A 17472-nucleotide genomic window follows, 5' to 3' on the forward strand; every position below is an offset into this window, starting at 1 on the left:
TCCAGCCCTTTTCAGACCAGCTTCCGAGCTGAACGGTTCAACGAACCAGCTGCCTCCCTTTTGGGAGGCGCGCGCGGCCACGCACATCACGTCCCCTGCTACTGTATGTGTGAAGGCAAGTGAACTTACAGTACGTACACCTTACATGTTTTCTATCTCCATGGCCTTGATTCACTTTTTCTCACTTTTTCTCTCTCTCTCTATACTACAATAGACTTTCCTTCTCACCAGCTAACAGCGAGAGACGCACACAAAACTGGATTGACTTTCTCTCTCTACGACAATAGACTTTCCTTTCGCCCAACTAAATGCGTGTGGTACCCTTTTCTTTCATGTGTTTCTTCACAAAATAAATTCTAGTTCGTTTACTTTAAATAAACGTGTTGTTCATTTCTTCCTCAAAGCAATTTTTCCTTTCTCAACCCATTTTTCATATTTTTTTGTTATATGTATATATATATATATATAGTAAGTTATAAAATATATATGGCGATTAAGCTACACTGACTATTCCACGTTTCATCCACTCTAGGACTCTTCAGGCTTATGCTCTACCTACGTATTGAGCACTTTTGAAGTAAATACTTAGTTTACACATATATTTATACTTTCGTATATTAAGTAGTTTATATATATATATATATTTGTATTATCACTCCATTGCACTGGATTTAAAATTAGTCTGAAGGCTGATGAAGGAAATGCTTTTTAAGAGTGCTGCTCTTTTTTCTTCTGAAAAAAATTACAGTGGGAGACCATCTTAAAAATACTAAAAAAAAAAAAAACATAGTTTGTTTTTTTTGTTTTTTTTTTACAAAGGCATCACCACATTATCAAGGCCAAGAGGCCACTCAAGGATAAGGGTTAAAGAGTGTACAGTAGAAATTGGTCAATATAGTAATCATTAGTAATGAAAATTTGGTAAATTTGATAACTTATATGGAACGGCTCATCAAGAACTTATTTACTTTAGACTTGAACACAACCATATTGTAGTCAGCCGGAAAGCAGGAAAACGGAAGACAATTCCACAGGCATGCAGTTCTAAGAAAGAAGCTTTGTTCATGGAATCTACGTTTAGGTTTAGGCACAGATAAAGAGTGGGGGAAATTATTGATAGTGTTTACAGCTAGACGAGTGTTTGTTGTGAAAGTTTGGCGAGGGGGGACCATAGATTGAAGCTCAGTTGAACACTTTCCATGAAAATAACGATACATCAGAGACAAACTCGCAACATCTCTTCTGTGAGATAGAGGTTGCAAGGAGGAGAAAAGGACATCTCCTACGAGGCTACGAAGTCTATTTTGAACTCTATCAAGGCAGGCCAAGTCCTTTCTAGCAGCTCCTGCCCAGATGTGGCAACAGTATTCCATCCTTGGACGTACCTGGCTCTTATATAGATAGAGAATAGCATCAGCAGTGAGATATCTACCGGATCGATAGAAAGATCCCACCATTTTTCCAGCGGCCTTGGCAACAGATTTGATGTACGTGTTCCATTTAAGATCAGGAGTAATGGTCAAGCCAAGAAGTTTGTCAAAACTTGAGGCCTCCTGAAGACGAGAGCCATTCATTTCAATTGATGTCAGATGTGGATCAGAATGTTGATGATGTAAAGAGAGAAGCTTGGTTTTAGATGCATTAAAAGTAACCAGCCATTCTTTACCCCATTGTACTACGTGCTCAAGATCAGAGGAGAGAGAATTGGAGAGAACTTGGTCGTTTACTGTCTTAGATGTGGTACCATAAATGGTAGTGTCGTCAGCATAAATGTCTACAAATGATGTAAGGATATGATTTGAAAGATCATTAATGTAGATCAGGAAAAGAGTTGGGCCCAGGATGGATCCCTGAGGGACACCGGCATTAATACTGTGAGCTTCTGATTTTTGCCCCTCAACTACTACTCTTATGAACCTATCAGAAAGAAATGATTTAATAATTGAGAAGACTTTTCCAGCTATACCATAGCTAGCGATCTTATGAAGTAAACCTTTATGCCATACCCTATCAAAGGCTTTAGATATGTCAAGAGCAATTGCCCTAGAAAGATTGCGACTGTCGAGAGATTTGCTAATCCTATGCGATATAACTGTAAGGACATCTGCTGTAGATCTAGCAGAACGGAAACCATATTGAGTGTCACTAAGAAGGTTATTTTTGTTGAGATGGTTGATTACTTCTGTATTTAACACAGATTCTAGCAACTTACTCATGACGCACAGGAGACTTATTGGCCTGTACTGAGAGGGGGATGAGCGATCACCTGAATTCTTAAATACAGGGCATACTGATGAGATTTTCCAGGGAGATGGGAAACTATTCTCCTTAAGACAATGTTTAAACAGTTTTGTAAGTATGGGCGCTAGTTCAGGTTGAAGTTTTTTGAGTACTATAATTGGAATACCATCCGGGCCAGTTGCTTTACTCGAATCAAGGTTTTTTATTAGCTTCGCAACATCACGTACAGATATACGTATATCACATAGCGTGTTTTCTGATACAGGAGGAAATATTGGGGGTTGGCGGTCTTGGTCGCAAAGGGTAGAATTAGCTGCAAAGTTCTTGACAAAGAGTTTGGCTTTGTCTGATGCTGACGAGATTACCTCAGGTCCATTGATAATAGTTGGGATGGAGCACACGCTTCTGTTCAGGATTCTGTTTGCTATTTGCCAAAACTGGTGGGAACCAAGCCGCTGCTCAGCTACTTTAGACTTAACAGATTGAGCATACAACTCTCTTGCGTTCCTTATTACTTTCTTACAATGGTTGCTGGCAGTCCTGAAAACGGCTTTAGTTTCCATACATCTATTACGTTTGAAGCAGTGGAAAAAGTGATTTCTGTGCGCAATGGCAGCAGCACATTCTGGAGAGAACCATGGCTGGCTGTTAGGTTTTTGCTGAAACTTTTTAGAGGGTATGAAATGGTCAATACCTACAATTAACCATTCAGTCAGGTCTAATACTATAGAGGACACATCCTTTTTAAACATGCAATGCAGAGGTAGATCAGATATAAACGTATGGAAGCTATCCCAGTCAGCCTTAGTGTATCGATATACTGTACGATGAAGAGGTACGTTTGGGGACTTATTACATTTCATTTTTATCTTAATTGATACAACAGAGTGGTCGGAAGATCCAAGAGGCGACAGAACAGAAACTGAACATAGTTCAGGGCAAGTTGTGAGAAAAAGGTCTAGTAGGCTTGCATACTGGCCGTCATTATCGGGCACACGGGTAGGTTCCTGAACAATCTGAGTGAGGTCATAGGCAATGGAGAAATCATGACAGAACCTCCCCTCATCATCGGTCTTGTTTGAGTGGGTCAACCATTCGACGTTGTGAACATTGAAGTCACCACATACGTGAATGTTAGCTGAAGGATAAGTAGAAAGGACTTGGTCACTGTCATATGCATTGTGGTCAAGAACTGAGTGCTACATAATCATTTATGACCTGGAAGTGGGTATGATCATTTTATATGATATTTATATACAACGTGAATTTCCACTCTAAAATCTATGATGTGTGTGTGTGTGTGTGTGTGTGTGTGTGTGTGTGTGTGTGCGTGCGTGTGTGCAAAAGTTTTTGCTGATTTCAAATTTTATCTTGAAAATAAAAAAAGAATATGTTTAAAAATCTTTCTCCATAACAATAATAACCTTTGCTCTCTATAACTTGAGTCCATTTGTTAGCAAGCTTATAAATTCCTCTCTCGTAAAATTCTTTAGGTTTTGATGTGAACTATGAATCTAACTTATATTCAATCTCATCTTGGCATGTTAACCGAAGGCTATTCAAATTATCCTAGGAAATCATTAGTCAGGCGTGTTATGTGAGAACGATCATTATCATAATAGAAGATTCCCTTTTTTGTTGATGGAAGAAGGTGGTTTTTAGGTTAATATGGGTGAGAATATTGCAGAAAAATATGATTGATGCTTTAATAATCTGAAGGAAAAGGTTATAAATTAATCATGACGTGTGTTGAAAAGAAAAATGGGATTTTGTTACAATAATATTAGATCAGTGCAAAAGGTTTTACCGACTTAAAAGTTCATCTTGATACCGAAAAAAAAAAGCTAAGTAATAACAAGATGCATAAAATAAATTACAATGGTTTAAAATGCCACTTCTACAAAGTAGCAAAAACATTTGCACCGACCAATATTTTTAATTTTCCAGAAATTTTTAAGGTGTAATCACACAAAGAAATATAATCTCATCTTTATTTCTCAAAAATTGAATACCCTTTAGATTAAATAATAAAACACTTCTATTCCCGAATGCCTTGTACATTTTCATAAAAAAGACTTATTTTTAAATTAAAGTTTTTCCAGACCCGTATCGAGGTGGTGATTGACACTGAAGGGAACTACATTGAATAGATGTCAGCTCTACTACATAATCAAGTTACCTGAATTGATTTTTCAATAAAAGTTTTAAAATAAAGTTGTAGTGTTGTTTTCTTTAGGGTGGCAACTTTATTGTTTGAAACACTCTCTCTCTCTCTCTCTCTCTATATATATATATATATATATATATATATATATATATATATATATATATACTAAGTTATAAAATATATATGGCGATTAAGCTACATTGAATATTCCACGTTTCATCCATTCTAGGACTATTCAGGCTTATGCGCATAAGCCTGAAGAGTCCTAGAGTGGATGAAATGCGGAATATTCAGTGTAGCTTAATCGCCATATACATTTTATAACTTACTAACTAGCTCTACCTATGTATTGAGCACTTTTGAAGTAAATATTTAAAGTTTACGCATAAATCTATACTTTCGTATATTAATTTTATGTGAGTAAATTAAGTAGTTATATATATATATATATATATATATATATATATGTGTATATATATTATTATTATTATTATTATTATTATTATTATTATTATTATTATATCATTATTAAATATTGTTACATACATAAAAGGTATACCCATGGACATGCATGTTTATATATATATATATATATATATATATATATATATATATATATATATATTATATATATATATATATTATATATATATATATATATATTAATCTGCAGTAATAAGTAGTGATCTATAGTGATAAATTGTAAGATTATGCAATTAAAAACAAGATTAGATTTCAGGTTCCCAAAATTTGTGCTAAAATTGTCCGCAAGAAGCCGTAATGGATAAAGTACTGGGTAAAATTCAGTTATAAGCGACAGTCTTCTGAAAGTTGAAGGTTCAATAAGGATACAATTGCGAATTGCTTATGAGATTCATGACTGACAGAAAGAAAGCATGCTACCCCACTTGGATTAAATGAAGGATTTTATTCAAAAGCCAGTGTAGATTCTCTAGTTTGGAGAAAGATTTCAGAGTTTGACAATATATACCTGAAGAAGGTCAGAGGTTACACCAGTCAAAATGTTGTGAGGATAACACTCAAGATGGGAAAAATAATCCAAATAATACAAATTATGAATTCTCATTTAAAAAATTCAGAAACATTAAAAATCATATATACTTATTAAAAAAAGTTTTTAGTAGTTTATACGTGGCGAGAGATATAAAGTTTTATATATATATATATATATATATATATATATATATATATATATATATATATATATATATATATATATACACGCACACACACACACACACACAAACATTAATAATATAATGCAGGCCAAAAAGAAAAAGAAGGATACATATATGCCATCTACAAAAATGGATCCATAGAAACTGTTTTGACCACTTCTTAGTGACAATTCACGCCCTTAGTTTATTAACTACAATGTTAGTCATCTAAAAAAATTCTTTAATAAATCTCGATTTTATGGCAATATTCTAATGTATGGTTGCTTATTAGTTTGCAGTTTACAGTGAAATGAGTTTCGGCAAGGTTCATTACTCCAAAAATAATTATTTTAGTTCTTAATTTAATTTAAGGTGGCATCTTCTCATATCAAGGGAGATAACTTTTCTTGTACCTTACTTTTAGATTTTTTAAAAACAATTGATTTTAACGGATTTTTTTTTTTTTTTTTTTTTTCAATAATTGAATTTTATTCACAAAATCAACCATCACTTTTTATCTGTTTAGAAATGGAAATGAAAAAAAAAAAACATTTTTGGCACTTTTTCACTTTAGTGTAGCAAAGTGCCATATCAAGACAGCATATTCTCAATTTATTTTTAGATTTTTTTTTCCCCCCCAACAATTGATTTACAGATTTTTGGGGTTTTTTTCAAAAGATTTTTTTCGTGTTAAAAAATAATGAAACCACAAAAAAAAAAACAAATGATGTGATGGTGTGAAAGAAAAGAGGGAAAATGTTTACTTTAGGGTCCTTGGTAAAATTATTGCCTCTCGCGACCACAATAAACAGTGGGGATCAGTTTCACATATAAATTTAACATGAAATAATCTCCCCCATTTCTGAGCCATTCTAACTTTTTTTAGCGTAGTTAACCAAATTGATTTTATTAGTAAGAAAACAAAAAGGACATTAAGTGCTACAAGCAGTAAATGACAGCAACTTTAACTGTCTATATGAAATGTAAATTTAACTGGGTAAAGGAAAAAATCAAGAAGAGAACGCCATTTACCCCACCCTCAAGAAAAAGAAGAAGAAAGGCAACATTTTTGGTGCTTATTTAGACTTACACTTAGTTAAAAAACAAAAATACAGAAAAATATTTATGATGTACATATTCGTCACGGAACGAAAATGTCATATTCTAAAAAGCACATAAATTGATCAAGTAGTTTTGTTTTTGTCTTTTAATTAAGAAAATTAAATTTTATGAGGAAGCAAAAGGGAGACCAGAAACAGCCATATTGTTTTAAATTTTGCCAAAAATTTAAGGGTTGCGATTCAATTCGACTACAGAGATTTTGTTTGTATCAAAATAAATAATACTTTTTAATTGCTAAAATTTGTAAAATTGTATTTTCTTAATTGAAAAAAAAAAAACTACTTGATCAATTTATATGATGTTTTAAATATGACATCTTTGTTCTGCGACGAGTACATACATCATAAGGATTTTTCTGTAATTTTGTTTTTTTGATAAGTGTAATTCTCTACAACCACCACATTTTTATTAGTAAGGAACTGTGTTAAAAAGTTGCAATAGCAGGTAGGTTTACCAAAAGCAAAGAAAAGCATTAGTATTGGTACAGCTTTTAAACTGGACAAAACTCGACTAGGTTAGGATTAGTTCAGGTTTAGGAGTTTAAAAAAAACAGATGTATCAGTACCATGACATTAGTTTACAATGGTGGGGGGGGGGGTAAGGAAAGTGGTAAAATTTAGATTTGTCTCCCTTTCTTGATTTGTTTATGTATCGGCTGTTTCTTTTTCTGTAGATGTTAAAACTTGAGCAATTCGAAATCTTAACGCATTGTTCTAAAGAAGGTAACTCTATTTCACTAAGAATTGTAAGAAAAACTTTCTTTTTTTTTCAACTACTTTATTCAATGTAGTAAAGTTTTATAACATTAATAACAAAAAACAAACAGTAAAATGCAACGATATTATAATTTTTCTTAAACCAAACATGAAAAATGATTTTTTGTTTCAACTACTTTAGTAAAATAAAGTTACTCTATGAGTTAAGATTTCGAATTGACAAAACTTGTTATAACTTAGTGTCTTTAATTTTTAATATTATTTATTTATTTGGTTATCTTGAACTTTTCAAAATAACATTATTTTAATAAAATTAGTTATAATTTTATGGCAAAGTGAATGATCAAACACTACCGTAATAATTACATTATAGTATTACAATATATTTTGGTAATTAAATTAATTATTGGACCAAATTGTTATAAAATTATAACTAATTTGATTAAGATCAATATCTTATTGTTTCAATGACAGCCATATTAAAGCTGAAAAGTTCAAAATAACTTTTTTTTCTTCTTATACTAAACATGGTTTTAAGTTAAAAGTAAAAAAAATAAATTATTCGGGAAATTGGAAACTTGCAAAAACCCATTTCACTATAACTAAGTTTCGAGCAATGATTAGATATTACCAATTTTATAGGTGTTGTATTTATAAGTGTTTAAATGTTGTTTGCTAGAAATATCGAATTACACAATCCTCAGAAACTATTGTCAGAAATAAGTCCAGAAGTGAGGCTTGCTGGTCCTGACAATCTGCGAGACGGGTCGGGAACATTACTGTCTGTGTCAAGGAATGGGATATAGAAAAGTTACGGATGATGCTACCAACTCTGCCTGTGTAGTTAGAGAAGCCAAGTCAATTACTGTGGTGGACATTAAAGTTACCAAATACATGTATTTGGGCGCTACTGTCTAGGGAGAGTGCTACATCTATGCTGCCATAGACAAGATTGATTAGAATAGTCTTGAGGCAAGAGATAGTGATAAAGAAAATATAAGTGCTAACGCTATGTTGAAAAGTTACTCTAAAACGCATGAAGACCTGGTCATCTGATTCTAGTTTAAATTCCCTAGTTATGGGGAGAGTGTTACGATTTAAGGTTATGAGTTCGTGCATGTGTATTTAGAGTCCTTATGACAAAGTGGAAGATAACCAAACATGTTAAAGTGGTTAGAGAGGATGGAGGAGTGCAAGTTAGTTTCACTTAGCGCTAAGATATCCGGAGAGTTTGCTAAGAGAAATGATTCTAAATTGTTTAAGTTAGTTCTAAGTCCACGGATATTTGTAAATGCGAGCCCCAAGGGAGAAGGTGAGTGTGTATCTGGTTTGATTGTTATTTTAGATTGAGCTGTCATTTCAGTTTATTTTATTTTCATTTTTCTTAAACTTTTTCTTCTAGGGGATGGGACATCCAACCAGATGTCTGACATTTACCCCTATTTTAGTGAGTCCAACCAAGAGATCTTTTCAGGATTTTAGCCGTCCCTTTCAGTGCAATCGTTTGTATTTCACTTGCACTTGGTTCACCGGGTATGCTTGCTATGTACTTTTTAAAGTTCTTTTTCATAAGCCCAGTTGCTCCTATGATGACTGGTATAATTGAAACGTCTTTTAATTTCCAATTTCGTTTCATATCATACATAAGTCCTTGATACTTTGTTATCTTTTCCCTCTCAACTCTGTTAAGCCCTGTATCATTGGGTACACTGACCTCTATTACGGTCGCTTTTTTGTTTGCTCTGTCCCAAATCACTATATCTGGTTTAACAGCTGCGTTTTCAAGATATGTAGCACTGTAGCAGTAGGGATTATGTAGTCTAGGGTGAAAGGTGCTAGACAAAGTGGATGCACATAACCACCATCATGCAACACAAGTAGACCATCACCCGACTCCGCATCCACAGGAATGTGGCCTCGGGAATTTGATCAAATGGGGTTTGGGTGTTTTGGGGTTTTTTTTCAAGAAAATCAAATTTTAGTCTGTTTCGATGAGGGTGAACAAAATGAAATTAACGAATCAGTGGACAAGGGTAGACAACCCTAATGCATACGGAAACTGTCAACACAATAATTGTGCATAAAACCAGACCCTAACTTTCAAACATGCTGGCAGTGGCAGGTGGCGCCCAATTGAGGTATGGGAGCATAACATGAATACAATTTTCAAATATATTTTATGGTTATGTTATTTATCCCCCCCCCCATAATAAAAATATATACAAATACGTAAACTTTTTTATCAATTAATTTTTTTTATTTTTTAATCACATATCTTTTCAAATAACTGTATTTATTTAAATTAATGTTATATATTTTGTCAAATTATTTAGATATTTAAAAAAATATTTATTTACAGAAACATGCAAAGAAAACAATGAATGTGGCACATTTTTTTTTTTTTTTTTTTTTTTTTTTTTACAGTTTTAGCAGTTTAAAAAAGTGAATGTGCCACAAAAAATAGTTTAAGTTTTAAAATGTGGATATTTCACATGTTTTTAAAAAAATTCAAACAACATAAAAAAGTACGAATCCAGTAGATGATATTGCCAAAACATTTATTTTTAAATAGGCGACGATCGTAATAGATCGCACGCACGGGTTTAAATAAAGTATATTTAAAATAAAGTATATTTAAATAAAGTATATTTTAAAAAACGTAATTATATTTAAAAAAAAATAAAATAAAATAAAACGTCAATATGCTTAAAATATATATATATTAACAAAAAATATCTTGATATTTTGCCCAAATATATAAGTAAGAAGTTTTGAAGAACAGCGGAAGTATTGTATTCATTTTGTGCTTTCATACCTCAATTGAGAGACACGGGCTCCAGACTCCACCTGCCAGTGTGTTTGAAAGTTGGGGGTCTGGTTTTATGCACCCATTAATTACCTTCCCTTATTATGTTTACTCTCATCTTTCACTTATCTGTAAAAAAAAAAAAAAAAAAAACGGCAAATTTGTTTTTCGTAAATAAAAAAACTAAAAAAAACTACTAGATCAATTTTTGTGATTATTTTAATGTACAGTCTTCATTCCGTGGAAAGTAGATACAAAATAAAAAAAAAGTTTTACTTCGTTTTTTGTTTATCGCTATGAGCGCTAACCAGAATAAGCACGAAAAAAATCTATATAATAACGAACTATGTCTTCTCCGTAAAATAAAAAAATTCGAAAAAAAAAAAAATGACAAGGGGGATAACTCAATATATTTATTACCCTTGGTTTAAGGGACATTATAGAAACATAAAAATAAATTAGTCGCTTCATTATGAATTGTTTTATGCTACCTAATTTGTTTTTAGATTGTTTTTAATGTTGAATTCAGAATTTTGAAAAGCACGGCTGTCATCTTTAAAATCAAAACGCTATAAATAATTTATAGTATATGTAAAGTGCATTTAGGTAAAAATGGCACAAAGTAGATAAATAGGAAAACTGGCACGACAAAAATGATATGAAAGTCTCACAATAATTTTTTCAAAATCGCTGATACATAAACGAAAAACATTTTTAAAAAGTTGGTAAATTTGTAGATAAGAATCTCCAGCTTTTCCTTCCTTTTGAAGTTGAGCTTTTTGGCTGATGAGTTGACATATGATTAAAAAATTATTTGAATTTTATTTTCTATTTTTGTACCCACATATGAATGATCACGTTTTTTTTAGTTTGTTGGGTTTGAATGTGATCAGCCTCTAAAATTCATCCCCATACGATTGCTGCTGCTCCCATCTCTTTTTTAGATTTTATCATTAAGGAAAACAAATTACTAAAAAATAAATCCCTCCATTATAATTTTGATGAGTGAGGGCGAAACATGTCAATTGACTCGTTTTGATTCCCCCCCCTCTATTTCCCTACTTTTATTTTTTAGTCGCTATCCATTTTCCTTTTCTCCTCAGTCTTTTTTTTTTTTAAATATAAAATGAATTCCGAAGGAATACGTCTTCCCTTCATGATTGCCTATATATATATATATATATATATATATATATATATATATATATATATATATATATATATATATATCTTTTTTCTTTTTTTTTACAAGGTGGTCACCACTTATCAAGGCCCGGAAGCCACTCAGGGATAAGGGTTATATCCTTCATTTTCTAACTTTGCTAAGCAATAACTTTTATATCTTGATTCATATTAAATGTTGGTGGAGTTCTTGACTATACACAAAGATGCTCCAAGATGGCCTCTACAAAAGTCAATGGCCCACGCCACAAAGCCAAGAACCCCTATTTGAAGTTAATTCAACTTTATGCAAGAGATAAACAATCTTTTTTATATACTGCTTATGTACATGTGATATCAATTGCAAGGTTAACTAATTTACCTATTGGTTTTGAAAAAAGGAGATTGAATTAATTAACTATTATTCCTTTTTTTTTAAATTTAATGATCGTTTTGATTTTAATATAATAAATAGATCTGTTTTGCAATATTGCCTTACTTTCCAGGTAAATATCTATATTCAAACGATCTTTCTTCAAAGGGACCGACTTGATTTTCAACAAGTTGTGATCTATTTCTACAGGGTGGAATGATAAATTTGACACTCTAAAGAAAACACTACAGCTTTATTTTAAAACTTTTATTGAAAAAAATCAAGTCGGGTAAATTGATTATGTAATAGAGTTGACATCTATTCAATGTAGCCGCTTTCAGCCTCAATCATCGCCTCGATATGGGTCCGGGATTGTGCGCATGCCTTTTCCACAAGTGCTGGCAGGAGCTCAGTGAATATTTAGCAGATGGCGGTGATTAGGCTGGCTTTGTGTTGTGGGAGGTCATGTTGGTGATGTTCTCAATGTATGACCAAACGAAGTAGTCCAGTGGGTTCAGGTCAGGGGAGGAGGGATGAAAGTGAGAAAAGGATACAAAGTTGTAGCACTCCTTTTGAAGCCAAGCTTGGGTTTCTTTAGACTTGTGGGCCACACCCAGGGTCTGCCAGTGGCCACCTGATTGCACCAACGGATCACGACACTCTTCAGCACATCCAGGTACACTTTGGTGTTCACTTTCAAGCCGACTTCAGAAATGTGAGGTGGCATGATATGGCCCTCACTTTAAACCACACTGAAAGCCATAACCATGGCCGGAAAGTTTGTTTTGATCACCTTGGGCAGGTCCCTGTTATTTGTGGCAATCCAGCGATGCATTTTGGGGGTGCTGGCAATGGTCCTGTTGTCATACCTTGCATCGGTAAAGAGCATAAGTCATACAGCGGCGCCTCTCCAATCTCACACGTTGAACATTGTGCCACTTTCAGACATGATAGAAGACTCCTATCGCTCTTAGGATTTGTACACAACTGCCCAATTAGTAGATGGTCTGCAAAAAAAAAAAAAAAAACGGTTTTCATCATATGGAAATGGAATCATGTTTTCTTGTCTATAGCAACAATTTTATCATTCCATCCTGTAAATTGCAAATAAAAAAGCCAGAATGATTTCTTCTTTCTTTTCCTTTCATCACAGGTTACATTTAAAAAAAAAATTTCTGTTGAAATTATCAAAATTTTCATGTTTAATCTATATAAATAAATGAGAAAGATTTTGTTTTGTGTTTACAACAAAGTTATGAATGAAATGTTTATTATTTTAAATTATTATTTTCAGTATTTCAAGTAGCAAACTTTGCTTAGTGATAGTGAGCAGGCAAAGCCAGTTAGTTATATATAAAAACAGATATAAAATTGGGTACTTATTCAGATTAGCACTTTTAGTGATAAACAAAAATAAAGAAAAAATTTTCTATTGTACCTACTTGTCACAGAATGAATATTTTATATTCCAAAAATCACAAAAATTGATCAAGTAGTTTTTTTTTTATTTACAAAATATAAATTTGCGGCTTTTTACTTATAAGTGACAGATGAGGCAATCCTTTTAAAGAATATAATAAGGGGAGGTAATCAGTGATTATTTTGACAGTTTCCATGTGCATTTGGGTTGTTTTCCCTTGTCCACCGACTCGTTGGATTCTTTTTTCACACTCAACCAAACAGAGTAATATTTGATTTTCTTGAATAAAAAAAAAACTATTTGATCAAATTACGTGTTCATAAAACCCCAGTTATTTATATCTCCTCACTGGCTCTTACAATATGCCAGCTGTCCATCTCTTATTTTAGGCACACATGCTTCCCATTAGCCAGAGTAATTTTTTACTGTTTTTCTTTTTCTGACCGGAAGGGTGTATGGAGATTCGCAGAGACGCTTTTTTAAACTTTGTATGTAACAGCCAACGAGTCAACATCCAGTTGGGAGTTTTATTATTTGTATTCATAGATCCCCACCAATCTTCACTAGTAAAAATTTGGGTTTTTTTTTTTTACTTTATTGAACACTAATAAACTATGTGTTCTTCATCGTCGCTTGGAAAGTGCGATTCTATAAAAGACTTGGACATGTGTATATAATTATTTTCATAGTTAACTGGTCTATAAATTTAAATAAATTGGTTGATTGAAACGAAAGATTTTAAAAATGTTAGTTTGTGTTAAAGTGGAATAGCTTGAACAATTCATAATGGTAGGCAATGAGAAAGCAAGGAAGTGAGCAAGAAAAAACAATTATTGGAAGTGTGGAAAAAAATAAAACGTGTGTTCAGCACCACTTTATTTACTTTAAATGATAAAACGGCATATTGCATGCCAAAATCCAGACATGAAACTTTTCGCACATATTATGTAATCATACATGTCATGCGATTGTATATATGGCACAGTGATTTTTATCAGTGATATTGTTAGCAAGCCCTTCATCACCTCTTTTGAGTGCACTATTTTGTGTTGATCTTTCAACAGTTTGTATTTCTTTACCTACTATAAAACAAAAATGTTTTTATGTGTTTCTATAGGAGAGAACTCATATCGGGCCTCAATGTTTCCACTTGCGATTTACAGAAATAAAACGTAAATGGTCGAAGCAATTTACAATTTGAAAGCTGTAAAATCAATGTAAAATATCAAACATTAGGTTAAAAAATTTGTCAGGTGACTTTTCGTTTTTCCTCGTCTTTATCACTTTTAATCATGAATAGTAATAAACAGATATGCGAACCATGAAAACTTTCCCACCAACTTTGAGAGAGTAGATTTTGGATTTACTTTCAGCAGTTGTGTAACTCTCACTTCCCTTATTTTATTCTTTAGTCCTCACATTCCATGAGTTATGTTTTCGACAAAGAGGGAAGATTGCTGTTTACTAGGTCAGAATCTATTTCATCTAACACTTATCGTTGGCAAGTTTTTAACCTTGAAGTAGAAATTTTTTAGCTCTTTACATCAAGTGGCTTCATGCCTTGTCTGAAGCGATTTCCAAAACAAAATAAAAAAGGTATGATTCTCACATTTACACGATTAACTTTTTTTAGCAATATCTTTGCGATAAAAATACCAACATCACTTGTTACGTTTTCATTTCCAATACAGATTGCATTCTTTCCCACAATCATTTTAGCAGATTCACCTTTCCAGCAAGTTTCTTGGACACAACACATCTTCTGAATAATATTATCAAAATCATTATTGAAAGGAGAGGAAGATGTGATTGACCCTAATGAGGTAAAAAATTTAAGTTGCTTACTTAATGTTGGTCACTCAATTGACTATTCGTCAATAGAGTGACCATTTCTGGTTTGTTCCACAAATCACAATCGGAAACATCCAGTTCGACATGAGTTATCTCCCATACAATTATCAGTTTGTACGTAGTTTATCTGTCACCAAATAATTTTTAGCCTTTTGTTTCCTTTTATCTGCAATGCAAAGCAGTGTTGCTATCTGCAACCTCCATCCAAGCAATCTGTCTAGTTGGCAAAAAAGGTGAAGTTCTTTAAAAAAAAAAAGGGAAAGAAACAAAAATACATACAAAAAAGTTGATCTGGCGCAGAACGCATCTGAAGAAAGAAATTGTTCTTACTGCAATCTTCTCTTAAAGATTCATCCGTTATTTTGTGCTTCTGTTTCACCATTTTGAATCAATATACAACCTGAAGAATACAAAATAAAATAGTATTATAATGATTTTTTTTTTCTTCTTTTTTCAAATTTTAAAAATCATGAAAAATTATTTTGGTGAAGGAAAATCGGTTTAATTTTATGCCTAACCCTCATGCTGTCAACCGGGGAGAAAAAAATGATTTTACTTTAATGCAAATAGATACCAAACGAGTGTGATAGTTTATAAATTAACCTGTTTTTTTGTTGTTTTTTTTATCCACCATTGTTCCTTGCATAGAACAATTTTTGAAGTAGAGCAGAAGCCATAATTTAATTCAAAATTCGATTTTTATCACATTTTTACATTAAACTATCTCGATTTTTTTTTCAGAATTCGTGTATAATATTTTCGCATAAATTTCAAACATGTAGTCTCAAAGCTATAATAAAGTTATATATTTTTTTAAATAAATAAATCGTAAAGTAAATTTTATGTTCAACAGGTTTAAAGGTTAATGTGCTAGATGAACAAGCATGGGAAAGTTACCAAGCTAAAATAAGCAACTCTATAATATAGAGTCTTTATCTTGGTTCTCCTGTAGGAGACATCTCCTTGAACTACTTTTGCTTTTCCTTGCTCACATGCCCTGATTCCGAACTCGTAGCAGTGGGCTGATATCAGTGGACTCCTTTTATTTATTTATTTTTTTTTTTTTCAACCAAAACGGTCATTAACAATGTTTTTTTTTTAATGTTTAACATATTTCAGATATTAGCCTACTGCAACAAATTCGGAATAAGGGCATGTGAATGAGAAAAAGCAAAAGTAGTCCAGGGAGACATCTGGCTAGAGATTTATATCTGTAGCACCAAAAATCAGCAGAAATTAGACCATTCCTATAATGATCCGATCCCTGTTGATTTTGCTGTGGGAGTGTAGTTCTGTGCAGGTCCACCCTCCCAGGCCTTGCCTTCTCACTTTGAAAAGGGGGCTAGTTTATTGCTAATCACTTGAGGCGCACTTACTGGAGAATGTCAGGTTGCCCAGGTACTTTTTGCAAGTCAACGAGTCCAACCGTGGGGGCACTGATTTCTCAATCCCATTTTCCGACCCTGGTGTCTAAGTTCTTGCAGTGGGAGAGAACCAATAACCCTCCTACAAGAGAACTCATATCTCAATGTAAAAACTAATGCCAAACTGCCATGAAAGAAGTGAAATGGAAAGAATAGGAAAGAGTAAAGCCGAACGAACAAAGAAAAGAAAGCGGGTAGCTTTCCTACGCTTGTTTGTCTCACACATTAATCTCTAATCCACCACATAAATTATTTTTGCTAATTTCCCAACTGCATTTCCTTTAAAATTATTTATGTTACCAAAAACAATGATTACCGGGTGTTCACTTTATCATACAAATGTAAAGTAAAATGATCACCCACTTCCTGACCCAAAACAGCGTTATCAATCACCTAGTTTGAGTTCTTGATCACAAAAGGAATAACCATTCTTACGTTTTTCTAAAGATGACAGTGATTTTTTTTTAATTTTAACAACTTCTTTTAGCAAAGTGTTTTAGTGCATTGACAAAATAATTTTTTTAAATATTTTTATAAGTATTTATAAAAATATATTGAACATAAATTATGTTTATGATTCACTAAATATAAGTTATTGGGTCCTTGTCCAGAATTTCCCCTGTGTTAAAAAATAAAGGCAAAGAAAAATCTGTAAGGTGGACATACCCACTACGAAATGAAAATATCATCTGCCAAAAATCATGTAAAGCGACCAAGTAGTTTTATTTTTAATAAAAAAAAAATTTATGGAGTAACAGAAGAGAAGCTGGCTTGTCCGCCATTTTGAAAACAATCTAAACAAAACAAATGGAGGTAATATAACGGCCGATGTTTACACCTCAGTATCCAAAATGAAATACTTAAACTCGTTTCTGTGCATATATTAGTTGATTAAAAATAAGATAGGAATTCAAAACATATATCCTACCTTAAAACTAACTAACCTGTGAAAACCTCACTCCTAGTGAAATCGATCATTTTTCAATCAAATGGATCGATATATATATATATAT

General features: G+C 32.6%; 1 protein-coding gene across 4 annotated transcripts in view; it reads right to left on the reverse strand.

The window, feature by feature from the left end:
- The window catches only part of LOC145243970 (V-type proton ATPase subunit H-like), a 212229-nt gene that overhangs the window by 86847 nt on the left and 107910 nt on the right, over positions 1–17472 (reverse strand). For 2 of the 4 annotated variants that reach the window (XM_080107102.1, XM_080107103.1), the window contains exon 2: positions 15315–15435. In XM_080107102.1, coding sequence (XP_079963228.1) covers positions 15315–15417 — 103 coding nt within the window. In that variant the 5' untranslated portion in view covers positions 15418–15435. The remainder of the gene's footprint in view (positions 1–15314; positions 15436–17472) is intronic. The other 2 variants (XM_080107105.1, XM_080107106.1) reach the window with 1 other exon arrangement.

The sequence above is a fragment of the Euprymna scolopes genome, chromosome 22, assembly GCF_053919585.1.
Source record: "Euprymna scolopes isolate OS-2025 chromosome 22, ASM5391958v1, whole genome shotgun sequence".
NCBI lineage: Eukaryota > Metazoa > Mollusca > Cephalopoda > Sepiida > Sepiolidae > Euprymna > Euprymna scolopes.